Genomic DNA, 15,145 nt, shown 5'->3' on the forward strand with positions numbered 1-15,145 from the left:
TCTTTGTTTTTATTTATTTTTTTCATTTAATGTATGAAAATTCGCGTCTCGATGACGCAGAAATAGTCGCTAAACAATTCTTTGGCTCAAATTTACTTGCATTCATGTTGTAATGATCTATAAATATCTATTTCTCTAAGATCGTTAATTTCCTAACTAAAAAGTAAAAATTTTAAGCCCAAGTTGTTACAACATAACATTGTTCGTTAAACGGTGCTGTTGCTTTTTTTTTTTTTTTTATTCTTGTTCTTTTCTTTTCTTCTTCTTTTTTTTTTTTAAGACTAAATATGACGATTCTTACGATTACGAAGATGAGGGTAAATTTTTTTCAGTTTTCTTTCATTTTTCTCACTTTTTAATATTAATAAGAATAATAATTATAACAACAATAATATGAATTTATCCTATCGCAGTGTTTCTCAACTTTATCAAGTCATACATTATTGTATAACGTCATATTTTTTACTGTATTTATGTTGGTTTTTTTTTTGTTTTTTGTTTTTTTTTGTTTTTTTTTCCATTCATTTAACTTCGGATACTTTCTTGCGTCTCAGTGTGTATTTCATATCGTCCTTCAGATTGAAAACAAAACGGAAGTAAAAAAAAAAAAGAAAAGAAAAATATGTATAATAATAATTTAAACAAATCGAATGAGAAAGAAAATTAAGTTCGAAATTAAAAATGATGAAAGGTTTCCTTTTGCGCAACCAGAAAAGCTACCTCTTTGTCGGATGTTATAATATGTATATGAGATAATGAATGATGTACATTAGAAATCTTCATTGGAAGCGTAACACAGAAATGTTTATATAATTTTGCAAATTGTAAAATTTTCTTCCGTTATTTTTCCGATTATACATACATATTACTTCAGTTCATTGTTAAATCAGTAATTAACATAGAATCATTATCGACTAACTCTAGAAATTTATATAATTACCATTATTTATTATTACTATTATTATTGTTATTATAATTATTTCACCGCTGTTCAATACATCTGGTATATATATATACTGTTTTTATAATCGGGCGGAATACAATTACTATAATCGTAATATATATTCATAGCTAAGCAGGGTAAAATAAAATCTATGAATAGAATCAGAACATTTCTCATGACGGAACCTAAGAAATTGCAAAAATTATAGAACCATATTCTTAATTTAGATCCGACTATTATTTGTTTCAATACATGACCTGCGTATGACTTCAAGTTTTTTTCTTTCGCTTTCTTTTTTTTTTTTTTCAACACACATTGTCATGTTATTGCAGAAAATAAAAAATGTTGCCTCTTTTATTGTTTCCTGTTTTTTTTTTTTTTTTTCGTTAATATTACATCATTTGTCTTTGTGTTCGATATTTTAACCGCTATACCATTTTTCAGTTGAGAAACACCGAACATTTTATTAACACTGTTGTCTACTTTATCCTATGGTTCGGGGAAAAAATGAAAACTTTTTACACATAACTATAAGCGTACGGTGAACATTCTCCCACAATATAATCATTAGATTTTTCTTTCTTTCTTTCGTTTTTCTCTTTGTTTTCTTCAATCATTCATTGGACTTATTTCATAACAAACTCTCGATATACAGTTTAAAAAATGCTGAGATAAACAACGTCAATCTATACTCCGTGTACATCCACAGGTAGAAAGTTACGTTGTCTTTGACTAAATAAATCATAAAAAAAAAAAAAATTAACAAAAAAAAAAAAAAAACACAACAACAACAACAACAACAACAACAACAAGAATGTACACCGGTTTTACAATCACATCCGAAAAAAGAAAATCTTTCCAACGGTCGGTATTTCTTCTGTATTCAAAGTGATTTTAAATGTTAAAGTTGCCAGTATAATATCAATCTGTTGCGTATCTACTTCTAATAATTTTCAAAATTATCATACATTTTCTTACTATGCGTTATAATTATATAAAACAGGAAAATTTTCCCTAGACGCTAGATGAGAGTATAAAACGCTATAAAACAATTCCAATAAAATTCATTATTTAGATAATTCAATAATACCCCCAAAGTAAATACGTTTGCATTTTCTTTCTTTTTTTTCTTTTTTTTTTTTTTTTTTGTTTTGTTTCTTTCTTTCTTTGTCGTTAAAAAACTTTAAGGCCGTATATGTATAATTGAAAAATTATTAAATGCATACGTATTCCTGGCACACGACGGTAAATATAATTGAATAATTTCGAAATCCGTTTGTACAACGTTAAATTATACTTTTCACGTTTACAAACGGAGGACACAGCCTATACAGAGAATGTTCACAGTTTATTATTTTCTTTTTCTTTCTTCTTAAGACAGTGTCGCTAGTTAATAACTCGGCTCATTGTCACTTTACCAGCAAGTTGTTTGTTTTATTTTATTTTATTTATTTACTTTTTTAACTTCTTTTATTCGTCATTTATATCTATAGTACTAATATGTTATCTTCTATTATATATATATATATAGATATACATATATATATATATATTTTTAGAAGTAAATCAGGTATTTCCGATCTTCAGTCCATGTATTTCAATGATTGATGAAAAAGCCTGGATCATAGCCGGTCTTAACGTACAGTTGCCAAGTAAATTTATACTTAATCACGTTGCTAGCAACTTTGCTATGACATAATACTACAATTAATGAGAAACGTAGAAAGAGTGATCTTCTCACTTATTTGCAGAGTACGTAAATTCTTCAAATTGTTTCCACGTAAAGTAAAAAATGAGTTTTAAAATCAATCGATATCCACGATTTCACAACCAAAGACGTAGTAGATGAAGTAGATGAAGGAATGAAACATCCTGATAACATACATGTATTTCGTTTTCTACTAAAAAAAAAACGAAGACTTATAAGACCGAGTATCGAATATTGAACCTGGCATGAAATAATATTAAAGTCTACAGACTCGGAAACAACATGCTACTAACGTGACAACTATTTTAAATGATGTATATACACTGTTTGAAGAATGGTCCAATCATTGAATTAATAAACTGGAATGGAAGTACGGTAGATGAGAAATAGAAATTGTTATTATTTTTTCTTTTTCCTTTCCGAACACACAAATCTCTCGTCTGTTTCACGGTGTGTCACCTTGTGCAAATGCGTATTGAGTACGGATGGTTAAAAGCTTATCGTAATATATATGAATATATATTACTGAGAGTTGAGAGACACGCGATATTAACATTCACTGTATTATAATATTGTTACAAGAACTAAGAACTTCAATTTTTTATATTTTTTTGGGATGGGTGTGTGTGTGTGTGTGTGTATTATTACGTCCTAAAACTTAGGTGTAAAAAATATATAACAATGAATTATAGCACAACAATGTATAACAGGGTTTTGCATTTTCTTCTTTTCAAACCTACATGCTACATGGCCGAGTCATATAAAATGTGCCGAGTTATTACTGGCCACTGTCATTATACCTTAAACCTAAGTCGTATTATTATTATTACCATTACTATTATTATTATTATATGTAGACATAACGCTATACTTATTATTAAATAAAATGTATTATATGGCTGAATATTGATTCATTAATCACCATTACATTGGCTAACTACTTTATCCAGCACCTTGGGACCTCTGCAAGGATTTAGATTTTACGATTTTACATAATTAACTTCGGCAAGTTCTCTTTTTGTTTCTTCTCGTTGCTAAAAAAGAATAATTTTTTTTGTCTCCTACTTATATCCTACCTTATTTCAGAGTAAGAAAAACGAAAAAGATAATTACAAAGAGGAAAGGGATTAGATATCTTAAATAAATCTAGTTGCTCATTCGGCCGGTTGGTTTACTGATTGTAAGAATAGAAAATAAAAAATATAAATACTATTTTAGAAGTCCCATGGTCTTTTGTTTTGTTTTTTTTTGTTTGTTTGTTTTTTTTTTCTTTTTTTTTTTTACTTATTGTTATCATTTAGGTTGACCTTACACACTTTGATTATCCTTCATTCATCCTATGATAAAACACACAACATAGTTTTTTTTTTTTATTATTATTATTATACTTAAATTACTAACAAAGGGGCATTCAGAATTATTATCTTAATAGTTTTCATCAACAATTCATCATTAGTCTTCCGTTTTTCTTTTCATTTTATATATAAGAAAAATATACAATCTCGACTACACAAATGACACAAAACGCCCCCCCCCCCCTTCTTTTTTGGTAATCGTAATTCGTTTGTACTTTATCTGAATGCCACTTTTTTTTTTTTCCTCCAAGTGTATTTATGATACACTATGCGTGGGCCAATTTTACCGAATATTGTTAAAACTGACCGCGATACTACCTAACTAAAAATATGGATATCGGATATTTTGCGAATCGATATACCTATACATATATATATATATATGATGGTATTCCGGTTTATATTTTATTCGCTGAACTCACGACATATTTTCTCTTCTTTATAACAGACTTTAATATACATACATATGATTAGTACTTGAGACAACAGACGATGATAGCAGGAAAAGTGAAAACCACGAAACGATCAATAGTTAAATAATTATGCATATTTTTATTTTCATATTTCATATCTCACCGTCGCAAGGTACATTATAAGAAAAAAACAAAAAAATACCCATGTCGAGTTTTTCACTGGGACCCACTTTGTCGTGAGTTACGCGAATGACTTATACTTACCTGAGCAGGTTGCCTGATACACGCTCCTGCCTATCGTCTCGTATTAATTGCATGCAATTCTTCTGTGCTTAGCTCTGTGAATCTCTTACAATAAGAGATATATATATATATATTGTAAGTTTCACCGTTTTCAGCAAAATTAATTTTGCCCTGTCGTATCATGTTTCATAATTGTTATCCTTGACTTTTTGAGTTTTCTTTCCAATTTCTTTTTTGCTTCCTTCATCTAGAAACCTGCGTAAAATTAATTGCAAAAAAGAATCAAGGATAAAGCAAACAGAAAAATGAAGGAGAGAGAGAGAAAAAAAAAAGAAAACACGTCAAAGCAAACTCGGCGTAACGATACACGTATCGCGTCACGGCTTGTCTGCATCGGTAAAAACTGGCTTCATGCCAAAACTGAAAGCTTATTACTTCTGCCGATTGTTATCGTAGACATTATTTAAATAATTTATACATTAGTTCTTGCTGCGCGGAACACAAGTGGTTGTCCTAGTCGTCGTAGTTGTCGTGATCGTCGTCGTCGTAGCTATTCGAGCACATTTCTGGTTGAATGGTTTTTTTTTTTTTTTTTCCTTTTTAATTAGTTTGTTTAATGTTCTTAGGTATATTTTTACACGAATGCTTGGCATTTCACCCACACTGATGTAATAAATTTCATAAGTTTTTTTAGTTAATTTATTATACAGTACCGACACAATCGCATGTGCGTTACACTCCTCGTCTACCGAGGCTGTGTTCTCCGAACTGCTTTTTTGAATTTTCTTTGCGGTGTTGCCTGGGTTGTAGCCTGAGGTATAGTCTGAGGTACAGCACTGAAAATGAATATTTCGATAATATTTATTAATGTGAAAATGCCGCAGACTTTTCACGGTTAAAAATCCACTCGATTCGTGATCAAGTGAGAAAAAACATAATCAGTTTTAATGCAAAGAAAATTCGTTCTTATACATACTTGAATGCTGTTGGTGCACTGCCTCCAGTGAAGTTGAATGTCGGTGGCGTGTTGGGATTGAAGGCAACACCCTGATTCGAGTTCGGTGCGTTGAATGGAAAACCGCCAGTAGGCGCAGCAGCTGTTGCCTGTGTTAATAATTTTAATTAGTCAACAATCGCGTTAACAACCGTATAAACCTACTAGAAACAAACAGATAAAGACCGGTTCATTCGGATTATATGAAGAATGGACCAAATTCTATTCTGGAAAGAGGTGTTCCAGCTGATTTTTTCACAACTACATACATCAAACTTAACTGAACATAACGCGTTTTAGATAGTTTTCGATTGGGAGAAAAAATTGTTAAACAATTAAAAACCCACTTCTTGTGGCTGAAAAGTTTTCTCATTCCCCAATCACCTCCCAAGTAATGATTCCCAACAAAGTTTTTTACCTTAGTTAGTTTAGCCCTAAAGTGCAAAAAGACCGCAAATGTCCACGTTTTCGTTCATTCCATGTGATTTACAGAATTGTTAGCACACGGCTTTTGAAAATCACCTGAAATGTTATTCAAATATTCCCCTGACGGTTCTCGCAAACCTCAGGTGGCTGCAACTCATGGCTTTGGAGTAATGAGCGATCCGCGAAAATCAGTAAATTAAGGGGCTAGTTTTTGATACCCAGTTGCAGGATATGAAAAAAAAAAAATTTTCTCCGACAAAATACAATTTCTTCTTATAAACAAATAGAAATAGCTCCGAAAATTGTCAATTTCTCTTCAATATTTTTAGATATTCTTATTACTCTTTTAAAGGCACGAATTTCTAAAACAGGAAAAAAAAAATAAAAAAAAGAATACAATACGTTTCCACATTTTATTCAGAACTAGGGATAACAGCGCATTGCATTATTTTACTTTATTGCTAAGCTAATCGATATTTTTACTTTTAACGAAAAAAAACGCACATTATGGAAATCTAGAGGAACGAGCATGAATTATTTCATACACCTCGGAATGCTCTTATGACGTCAAAAAAAATTAGTAAATGATTCTAATCCGACTTAGAGTACGTTGACTAATTCAGGTCGTTCTGGACTAGAGTTCAACCTTTTCAACTTTTCCCTGACCAATTTTATGTCTAAAGTAACCTTTCGTCTCATGTCATTAATGTTTATTCAAGCTGGAAGTTAAAATAGTACTTACTGCTCCACCAAAGTTGAATCCGGAAGGCGCAGGAGTAGCGGAGCTTCCAAAGTTGAAACCGGCATTGGGAGTCGGAGCCACAGAACCAAACGCCGACGTTGATTGACTCTGACCAAAACTAGGAGCAGCCTGAGGAGTGCCAAATATCGATGTGGAAGTAGGCGCAATTAGGGAAAATGGTGGGGCTGCGTCCGGCTTGGGAGTATTGAATACAAAAGTTCCCGCAGTTGTATCCGAGGCGGCAGGTGGATTGAAGTTGGCGGCAGCTCCAAACCCGGTACCGTCAGACTGCTGTGTGTTGGTGCTAGTATTTCCAAATGCGAACAAAGATTTTTGAGCCATAGGTTGCACAGACGCCGGAGTTGGGTTTTGCGAGAAATTGAATCCACTGGAAGCTTGAGACGCGCTAGGTTGAGTAGAACTTCCGCCAAATGCAAACAACCCAGAAGTGGAAGACGGTGCAGTTTCCACTGGTTTCGACGTCCCGAAAATACTCGGTGTCGGATTGGTTCCAAATGCAGGTGTGGACGTTGTTCCGAACGCCGGGGCTGCAGTTCCGAATGCAGGGGTAGAAGAAGAGACTCCAAATGCTGGCGTTGTGGAGTTAAACACTGATGTTGATGCTGTCTTTTTGATACTTCCAAACGCTGGTATCATTTTGTTATTATCCTGAGCAGCTCCAAAAACTGGAGCCTTTGTTTCGCCCGCTCCAAAAAGCGGGGCAGGCTTGTTGTCCGTCATGCCAAACGACGGTGCTTGCTTATTTTCGTTACCTTCGAAACGTGGCGCGGAAGTGATGGCATTAAACGCAGGGCTATTGGTCGAGCCAAAAGATACAATTTCAGATTTATCAGGATGTGTCGTGGCGGCTATTGTACTCGCCTGCTTGGTGGATCCGAAAACAAACATTGAAGGCGTCGGCACTGATGTTGGAGCTGATACTGGAATTTGACCAAAACTTTGCACCACTTGACTCGGAACTGTCGTCGGTTGATTTGGAATCGTCGTTGCAGAACCAAACGTGAAGAGTCCGGGCGTCGGGACGCTGGCTGCGGTTGTCGTAACTGTTGACCCACTGCTAAGTGAAACAGGCACATTTATTGTGTCAAATGTGGGATTTTCTACAGATTTGGTAATATCTGTATTGATGGATAATTTTGTTGTTATTGAACTAGATTGATCATTGGCCAAGATTGCTGCTGGAGCGTCGCTAGTTGGTGCTGAAAAATTTAATTTCTGGGATTCTGTGTTTGAAACAGTTATGTAAACTTCTGGTAATGTGTCTTTTTTGTTAACAGGTGCCTCAGTTTTCACCGCTCCAAAGGAAAATGATTGCTTTGTAGTAGTGTTAGCTACTGGTTGCGCTCCAAATGCAAATTGTTTTTCTGGAGATGATTTTGCCTCTTCCGTTTTGGGTATACCAAATGAGAACGGAGCTTGATTCTTCGGTTCTTCGACATTCAATGAACGTTTTTTCGACACATTTTGAACAGCATCAGTTTCCTTAGTGTCCGATTTCTGTTCTAATTTATTTTTCTCATTATCCACAACACCGAACGTGAATCCTGAAGAATTCTGAGGTACACCAAAGGTAAATCCGCCAGCTTTGGGTGAGTCTGTCTTAGCGCCAAAGGTAAAACCTGTCGACGAAGGGACAGGCTTATTCGCGTCAACTTTTTCATCACTTTTGTCAATTCCAAATTTGAAACCTCCAGCATTCTCGGGTACTCCAAAACTGAACTGTACATTCGACCCACTACCTGTGGCTGACGTTGATTTTGCTATCTTCTTTGAACCGGGTCTCACAGCACTACAAGCTACGCATTCGATAACGTCTGCTTTATTCTGTACCATGCAATCGTCACACGTCCAAGCTCCCTCAGGTTTCTTAAACTTGTCACCAAATCCTAACGCCGGTGTACTTGTAGAATCGGATTTCGAAGTACTAAAACATGGACAGATTAAAGTGGCTCTAGAATTTTTCTGTTTACATTTCAAGCACTCCCATAAATCTTCATTGGTCGACTTTGTTTTCTCCACAGAATCAGTGTTATTGGCCAACTGATTTCCACCGGGATTCGAAATGGTAGTCAACAATTCTGATGTGGCAGGTACTCTTTTAGGGCTGATCTTGAGGGAGCCAGGCTTTGAAGCGTTGCAGCAAGGGCAAGTTTCGACAGATGAATGATTTCGGAGCATACAACCAGGACATTCCCACGATCCTTCAGGAGGTTTAAATTTTTCCATTAAATCGGATTTTACTGATTCAGGAACAATACTGGATGTAGAACCGATAGTCGGAGCCTTAATGCTTTCAGATTTAGACATAGCGCACAACGTACATTTGACATCAGTTTGTTTGTTCGATGTTGCACAATTGGGGCACTCCCAATGATTGCCGCTCATTTTGAACTGTGATCCGAAACAATCGGTGGTCACAGGCTTGGACTGTGTAACGGTAAGTGGTGACGATTCCGGTGTATGTTCTGTTGTCTTTTCACCTTTGCAAAGTGACTTGGAAGCTTTACAACCAATGCACTGAGGCTCGTGTTGGTTGTTCTTCAACAAACACTGGTTACATTCCCACATGCCAACTACAGGTTTGTTGGCATCTGTAAGTAGGTCTGATTTCTTTCCCAAAACATCCATAACGCTGCCTGTTTTTAACTTACTGGACGTTTTGATTCCATCCACAACCACGTCCTCTTTGGGTTTTTCCTTCAATTTCGGGGCTGTCGAGGTCTTGGACCACATGAAATTATTACTAGACGAAAATCTAGCTGGCAAAGTATCAGATTCTGAACTCAAAGTTCTCGAAAGTGAATGACCACCCTCTGCGGATTCTTTAACACTGGCATTGATTGGTTTGCTGAAGGTAAAGTTATTGATAGATTTTAAATTCCTAGTCGTGTCCGTCACTTTTATTGGGCTAGAGAACTTGAATAATTCATCTTTCACTCCTTTGGCCATGTTACTGGTGATTACTGGTAGCTTTATATCAAAAGTTGGTAAAGTACTAATAGGCAGCGTAACGCTTGGTAAGTTGACTGCATCGGTCACATAGTCTTGATCCAAGTCGGTTTTACCTTTACTTTTAACCTTGCCCGAGTATTTAGACTTCTCTTCATCGTCCGATCTGCAACACAAAAAATGAAATTAAATAGATTAAAAATTGCTCAATGTACAAAAGAACTCAAACGAAAAGCACTGTTCATTAAAAACTTGTATCAAATCAATCGGAATGTACCTCAATCTGTATTCCTGGGGAGATGGTGGAGGGGCACTGCGAGCCGAAACGATTCTCCTAGCCGCTACTGTGGTGTCTTGTAATCTCTGTCTACGTCTAAGCTTCAGGAGATCTGGCACTGTAGGTACGGTAAGTTCCCTAGTCAAATGACGCAGACCTACCCGAGCCAAGGGAGCACAACCTTCCTCCCTCTGCCGTTTCCTGCCACCGATCAGAGACGAGCTATTGTTTGCATTCATGGGAATTTTTTTAGCATCCAATATGGGGGATGAAAAATGCTCCAGTGCTTCCAATATCCTTTTAGCAGTTTGACTCATGGCTGATGAATCGGTACCAGTTACATTTGGTGACTTTACTTGAATGTTGGTTCGGTTTGGTACTTTCAATTGAAGTTCATTTGTACTATTGAACAACGTACGTCCTCGGCGTTGGAATCCTGCCATGTTGGCTCCTCCAAATGTGGTATTGCCGTTGTAAAACGGAGACGAGGACTGTCCTCGTTCAAGAGAATTATTCATTATTGACACATTGAAGCTCGGCTTCCGACTGCTCAACGAATCCCTAGGATTGCTATCCAAAAACAGGGACCGTGGGGACTGTAGGTGATTTGCTGCAAACACAGAAACCGAAGACATGAAAACCTGAAATAAAAGATATGTAGGCAAAGTTTCGTGCTTTGACCAAATTTTTAGAGTGATCAAGAGCCCATTGGTCCACTATTGAAAATAAATCAATGCCCGATTACTTCTTGAATAAACCTATAATCGACAATTACTCAAATTTTCAGACTTACTATAGTTTAGTTTATCTTCATTGTATCTCTTTCTGTTTGTTGACGATCTGTTGTACCCCAGACTTGAGGGTGCTTCTTGCCTGTTGACTTGTGGTATGAGAGAGCTGCATCCGCTTGTGCTCTCACTGGACTCTGAATTATCGTCTGTTCCATTAGCCGTACCGTTATTTTGTGGCGATGTTAACGAAATGAACTTTGTCCTGTTCCTTTGATTGCTCGTACTGCCAATTTCTGATTGGATTGCAGGCGTCGATGCCACTAGACGACGAACCCCACTAGTTCCGGCTACTGAAGGTTCTAGGAAATCGGTTGTCTGAAAATTCGTAAATATAATTAATAAAGAATATTTATAGATAACAAATAATGGTTCGAGTAAAGGAACAGAAATGAACATTTAAATAATTACAGTTTCATTGTGGATAATGTAATCTTCTTTTCGAGGGTCGACCTCCTCATTATCTGGAATTCTACTTCTTGGCTGTATATTGAATGTTCCGGGGGGGTGAGTTACATCCATACGAATCCGTGGCCGCTTTGAAGGCGGAGGTTGCTGTGACTCCTGCTCATTCTCAGAGCCCTCGAGGTTCTCCTCATCATTTAACATTTCGCCATTATCTTGCGACGAATTAAACCATTTGCTTATCCACGATCTCTGCGGTATCAGATCTGTGACTTTCGTAGCGACTTTTTTCACGAAAGACTGGTAATAAAAAATATCAATTAGCATTATTCAAGGGAGTTTATAAAAATATCAGGTTTTTTGGGAAAAATCATTTAGACTGCAAGATTAACTGAGGCTCATATTTTAAGCTTAGATTTGTTCAAAGACTAGCTGAAGGCTGAAGTAACTCTAGATACTATAAATATTAAGTGGAAGTAAAACGGGAATTTCAATCGCATTTCGACATAGGAAGTAATACATAACTAAAAATTGAATGTTTATCTTGACAGACATAAATAGCTTGTGGTTGATATATCGGATATACAAGACAATGTAAATTGTTGCAATGTGCCAAATTGCATGTACTATAATGTGTGATAATAATTCAAACTAGAACTAGCCAACAGAGATATTGAGAATATCGGATTTCGAGAGTTAGAGGAACAAATTCCATTAATTATGTAATTTATAGATAATATTGACGTAACGAGCTCGACGGATTTATGCACGGTAAAAATTATTGTTGTTAGATATAAGAATCGGTGTAAGAAATTGAACAATTGTCCAAGAACCCATGCAGCATTTCAAGGTTAGAACGTTTTGAATGACGATAAATTCCGCCGTGGGTGTGCGCTTATCGAGTTTGAGGTTATTTGATGCGGGTAAAACTTTGCCAAGTATAATATTTGATAGAATTTGATTGCCGGGGATTGGGAAGGATATCGCAATCGGTTCGATCGTTACTCGGAGCACGTTTTAAAATCATGTCTATTTTGGGAAACGCGCGAAGGACCGTTGGAAGGCAACTTTTGTCGCGGGAGGCCAGTGGCCGAGACCTCGGAACGAGTTTCTACTCACGTTGTTTGCGTCGTAGGGCTTGGCGTTCCTCGAACGTTTGTTGTTCAAACTGTTACCTCCTTTTGCCATGATCGCACCATTTACTGGTTTATTATTACACACTCACATTAATTTAGATTACTGCATATCAAACTGACACCTCACATCGTCCAACTTTCACGACGAAACCACGAGAAAATATGGCGGTTCCTCCACCACCGTGAGGGGTCAAGCTTCCCGTTGGCTCGTGGACACGTGACACCGCGGATCGACTCTCGCCGCCTCGACTATCGATATTGCCGTTAACTAGACGATAGAGCGAGTTTTAACCACATGGGTCTTACATACTCTGGCAACTTCGGTGGTGGGGGTATGTGCTCTTATTGAAGCACCGATCGCTTCGCTTAGTGACCACGAGTGTCGCTGCGATAGAGGGATGCAGCACGGGATGCAGGATATGTAGTTTAACCTGTTTCTGTCTCTCTCACACAGCCTGCACCTTTATCGCAGCGACACTCGTGGTCACTAGGCGAAGCGATTGGTGCTTCAATAAGAGGACACCTCCACCACTGAAATTTTGACCGAGTTGCCAGACCTGTATATAAGACCGTGGTTTTAACACCGATATATTAGGGAATTTTGAAAAATATTATTTACGATTTTCCACCATGGCACCCTCTAAAACGTTCGTTTAGGTTAAAAGAAAGGTTCTGTCCAAATATGCATGTTCTACATTATGAGGAAGATGGCGCTCAGTCCATTTTTTACTTTTATAAATTTTTTTAAAAATTCTGATCTATCGCGAATAAAATTTACTTCTTTTATCATTGCTTACATCAATCGTAATATCAACTAGATGTAAAACCCTCGCTCGCCACGCTTGCTCACTCGATTCGATAAGCTTTACTGTTAGTGGTTTACCATATATGCGTAAAATTTTTAAATTTAACCGACTACGTGATAACTCGTATACATCGTAATGTACTTATACATAGTATACATGATAGTCTACCTGGTGAATTCCGACGTCCACATAATGACGATCAGCAAACTACTTAAACTTTTGTGATATAACGCGTAGCAAGTTTCTCTCAAACTGCATAAAATAATATTTTGTTTGTCGCTGTGTGAAATGCGCCATTTTTACGCTTGGAAAAATCGCACCAGGTCAAAGTTACATCTCCACTATGTTTACAACGTGCCATTCGTCTGTCTGTGTACTATATTAGCAACTGACCGATAGATGCGTTTTCGCTAGCTTCCATTTTTTTTTTTGTTATTGTTCCTGAATTTTTCTATTGTTTTCTGAAACGTAGATACATTTTACTTTGTTAGTTAAATACACTCACTGAATAACATTTTAGACAATAAATTAAACTCGCTAAATAAACGTTCCCACGATCTTGCCGTAAACGTACGTACTGCTCCACGGCTGTTTGGATATCAACTAATTGTAAGACCATCGCCGGCAATTTTGAATGAATATGAGTTATAATGGACAGACGAACTAATTATAAATTATATATCTCATGTATGTACAAGGATTACTAATTACTATTTCATTTATGTACTACACACCAACATGTATACATCGCTAACATACTTTCTCTATCCTTTCTAAAAAAATAGGATTTCTGAAGGGACGTAATATTTTCAAAATCTCCAACGTCGTAAACTTCAAGTACAAAAATATTGTTATAAGACTTATTGAGGAACACATTAATTATTATACATTACTTACCATGTATCATACATACTGCGAGTTATTGTATTATCGAATTTTTGGCAGATACAACCTTACGGAATTAGCCGATGTAGGATTTCATAATTGAATCAGTATCAATAAAAAACTGTATCTACCAGGTGATCCTACAGCTGAGCGCGAGTGATGAAAGTCAAGATCCAGCAGGTAAAGAACCTGCAGCACAGGAACTACATAGCGCTAGTCCTGGAAGTCAAGTTTCACTAGGTAAAAGATTTGAACAGCCGAAACTACGGAGCGGTCGTCCTGGAAGTCAAATTTCACCGGATCAAGGACCTCTAGTCCTGGAAGTCAAGTTTCACCAGGTACAGGATCTGTAAATCTCATAAAAGAGTTATAATTTAATATTATGAACTTTTGATTTAGAAGAATAAGATTCCCGGTTGATATATCGTTGTGTTATGGATCGTGATCTTTGAGTTGAATATAAGTTTTAGGAAAGAAATAAGAATCGAAGTCCTACGACGTGATTCTTCACAAATTCAAAAAAAATGAATTGAAAAAAACATGAAAAATCAAATGAGCACGATCTTCCATATAACGTAGATCCCTCATATTTTCCCAAAATCTTTCTTTTAAACTTTCAATTCAAATACCCGTACATCAGTCAAACCGAAAACTGCATTCGAGGACCTACAGTTTACTGAACAGAATACCGAATCTCGAGATATACCGCAACGATTGCACGGAACACATATGCACTTGCTAATCTTACAATTAATTTTTTGCAACACCTGCGTGGAAAGTCCATTTTTATGCACCATTTACAAGCACCGAAAGTAGTCTTTTATACACATGTGCGAGAAAAACTTTCGCGTATTACTAGGGGTGTGAGAAAAAAACCTTCGCACATTGCCAGCGGTATAAGATGAACCTTCGCACATTGCTAGCGGTGTGCGAAAAAGACCGTCGCGCTTTTATCTACAGTTGCGTATTTTGCAAACAGCTGTACTAGCCCCACCGATGGAATAGTTTGTCACTCTTTGCCGTGCTCGACATCGCTGCATCGTCACTGAACAGA

General features: G+C 36.5%; 1 protein-coding gene across 2 annotated transcripts; it reads right to left on the reverse strand.

Annotated features, from left to right (window-relative positions):
* Positions 1–465: 465 nt before the first annotated feature.
* On the reverse strand, positions 466–12,630 carry LOC124175766 (nuclear pore complex protein Nup153). Of its 2 annotated transcripts, XM_046556263.1 has the most exons (8): positions 12,384–12,630; positions 11,271–11,564; positions 10,865–11,177; positions 10,072–10,681; positions 6,825–9,960; positions 5,639–5,766; positions 5,376–5,498; positions 466–4,917 (listed from the first exon to the last, which is right to left on the reverse strand). In XM_046556263.1, exons 1-7 carry the CDS (start codon positions 12,450–12,452, stop codon positions 5,408–5,410), a joined length of 4,641 nt encoding a protein of 1,546 aa, XP_046412219.1. In that variant the 5' UTR covers positions 12,453–12,630; the 3' UTR covers positions 466–4,917; positions 5,376–5,407. The 2 variants fall into 2 exon arrangements, with proteins under 2 accessions (XP_046412219.1, XP_046412218.1); XM_046556262.1 differs by having other exon boundaries at positions 466–5,498.
* Between the last annotated feature and the right edge of the window lie 2,515 nt (positions 12,631–15,145).

This window comes from Neodiprion fabricii, chromosome 2 (genome assembly GCF_021155785.1).
Source record: "Neodiprion fabricii isolate iyNeoFabr1 chromosome 2, iyNeoFabr1.1, whole genome shotgun sequence".
Lineage (NCBI taxonomy): Eukaryota > Metazoa > Arthropoda > Insecta > Hymenoptera > Diprionidae > Neodiprion > Neodiprion fabricii.

Bases quoted from the DNA above. Each gene is read 5' to 3' on its own strand.
- LOC124175766 (XM_046556263.1), bottom strand. From the start codon at position 12,452: ATGGCAAAAGGAGGTAACAGTTTGAACAACAAACGTTCGAGGAACGCC. The intron at 11,178-11,270 runs GTAATTATTTAA...ACGAATTTTCAG, and splicing joins ACATTATCCACAATGAAACT to ACAACCGATTTCCTAGAACC. The intron at 9,961-10,071 runs GTACATTCCGAT...TTTGTGTTGCAG, and splicing joins CCCCAGGAATACAGATTGAG to ATCGGACGATGAAGAGAAGT.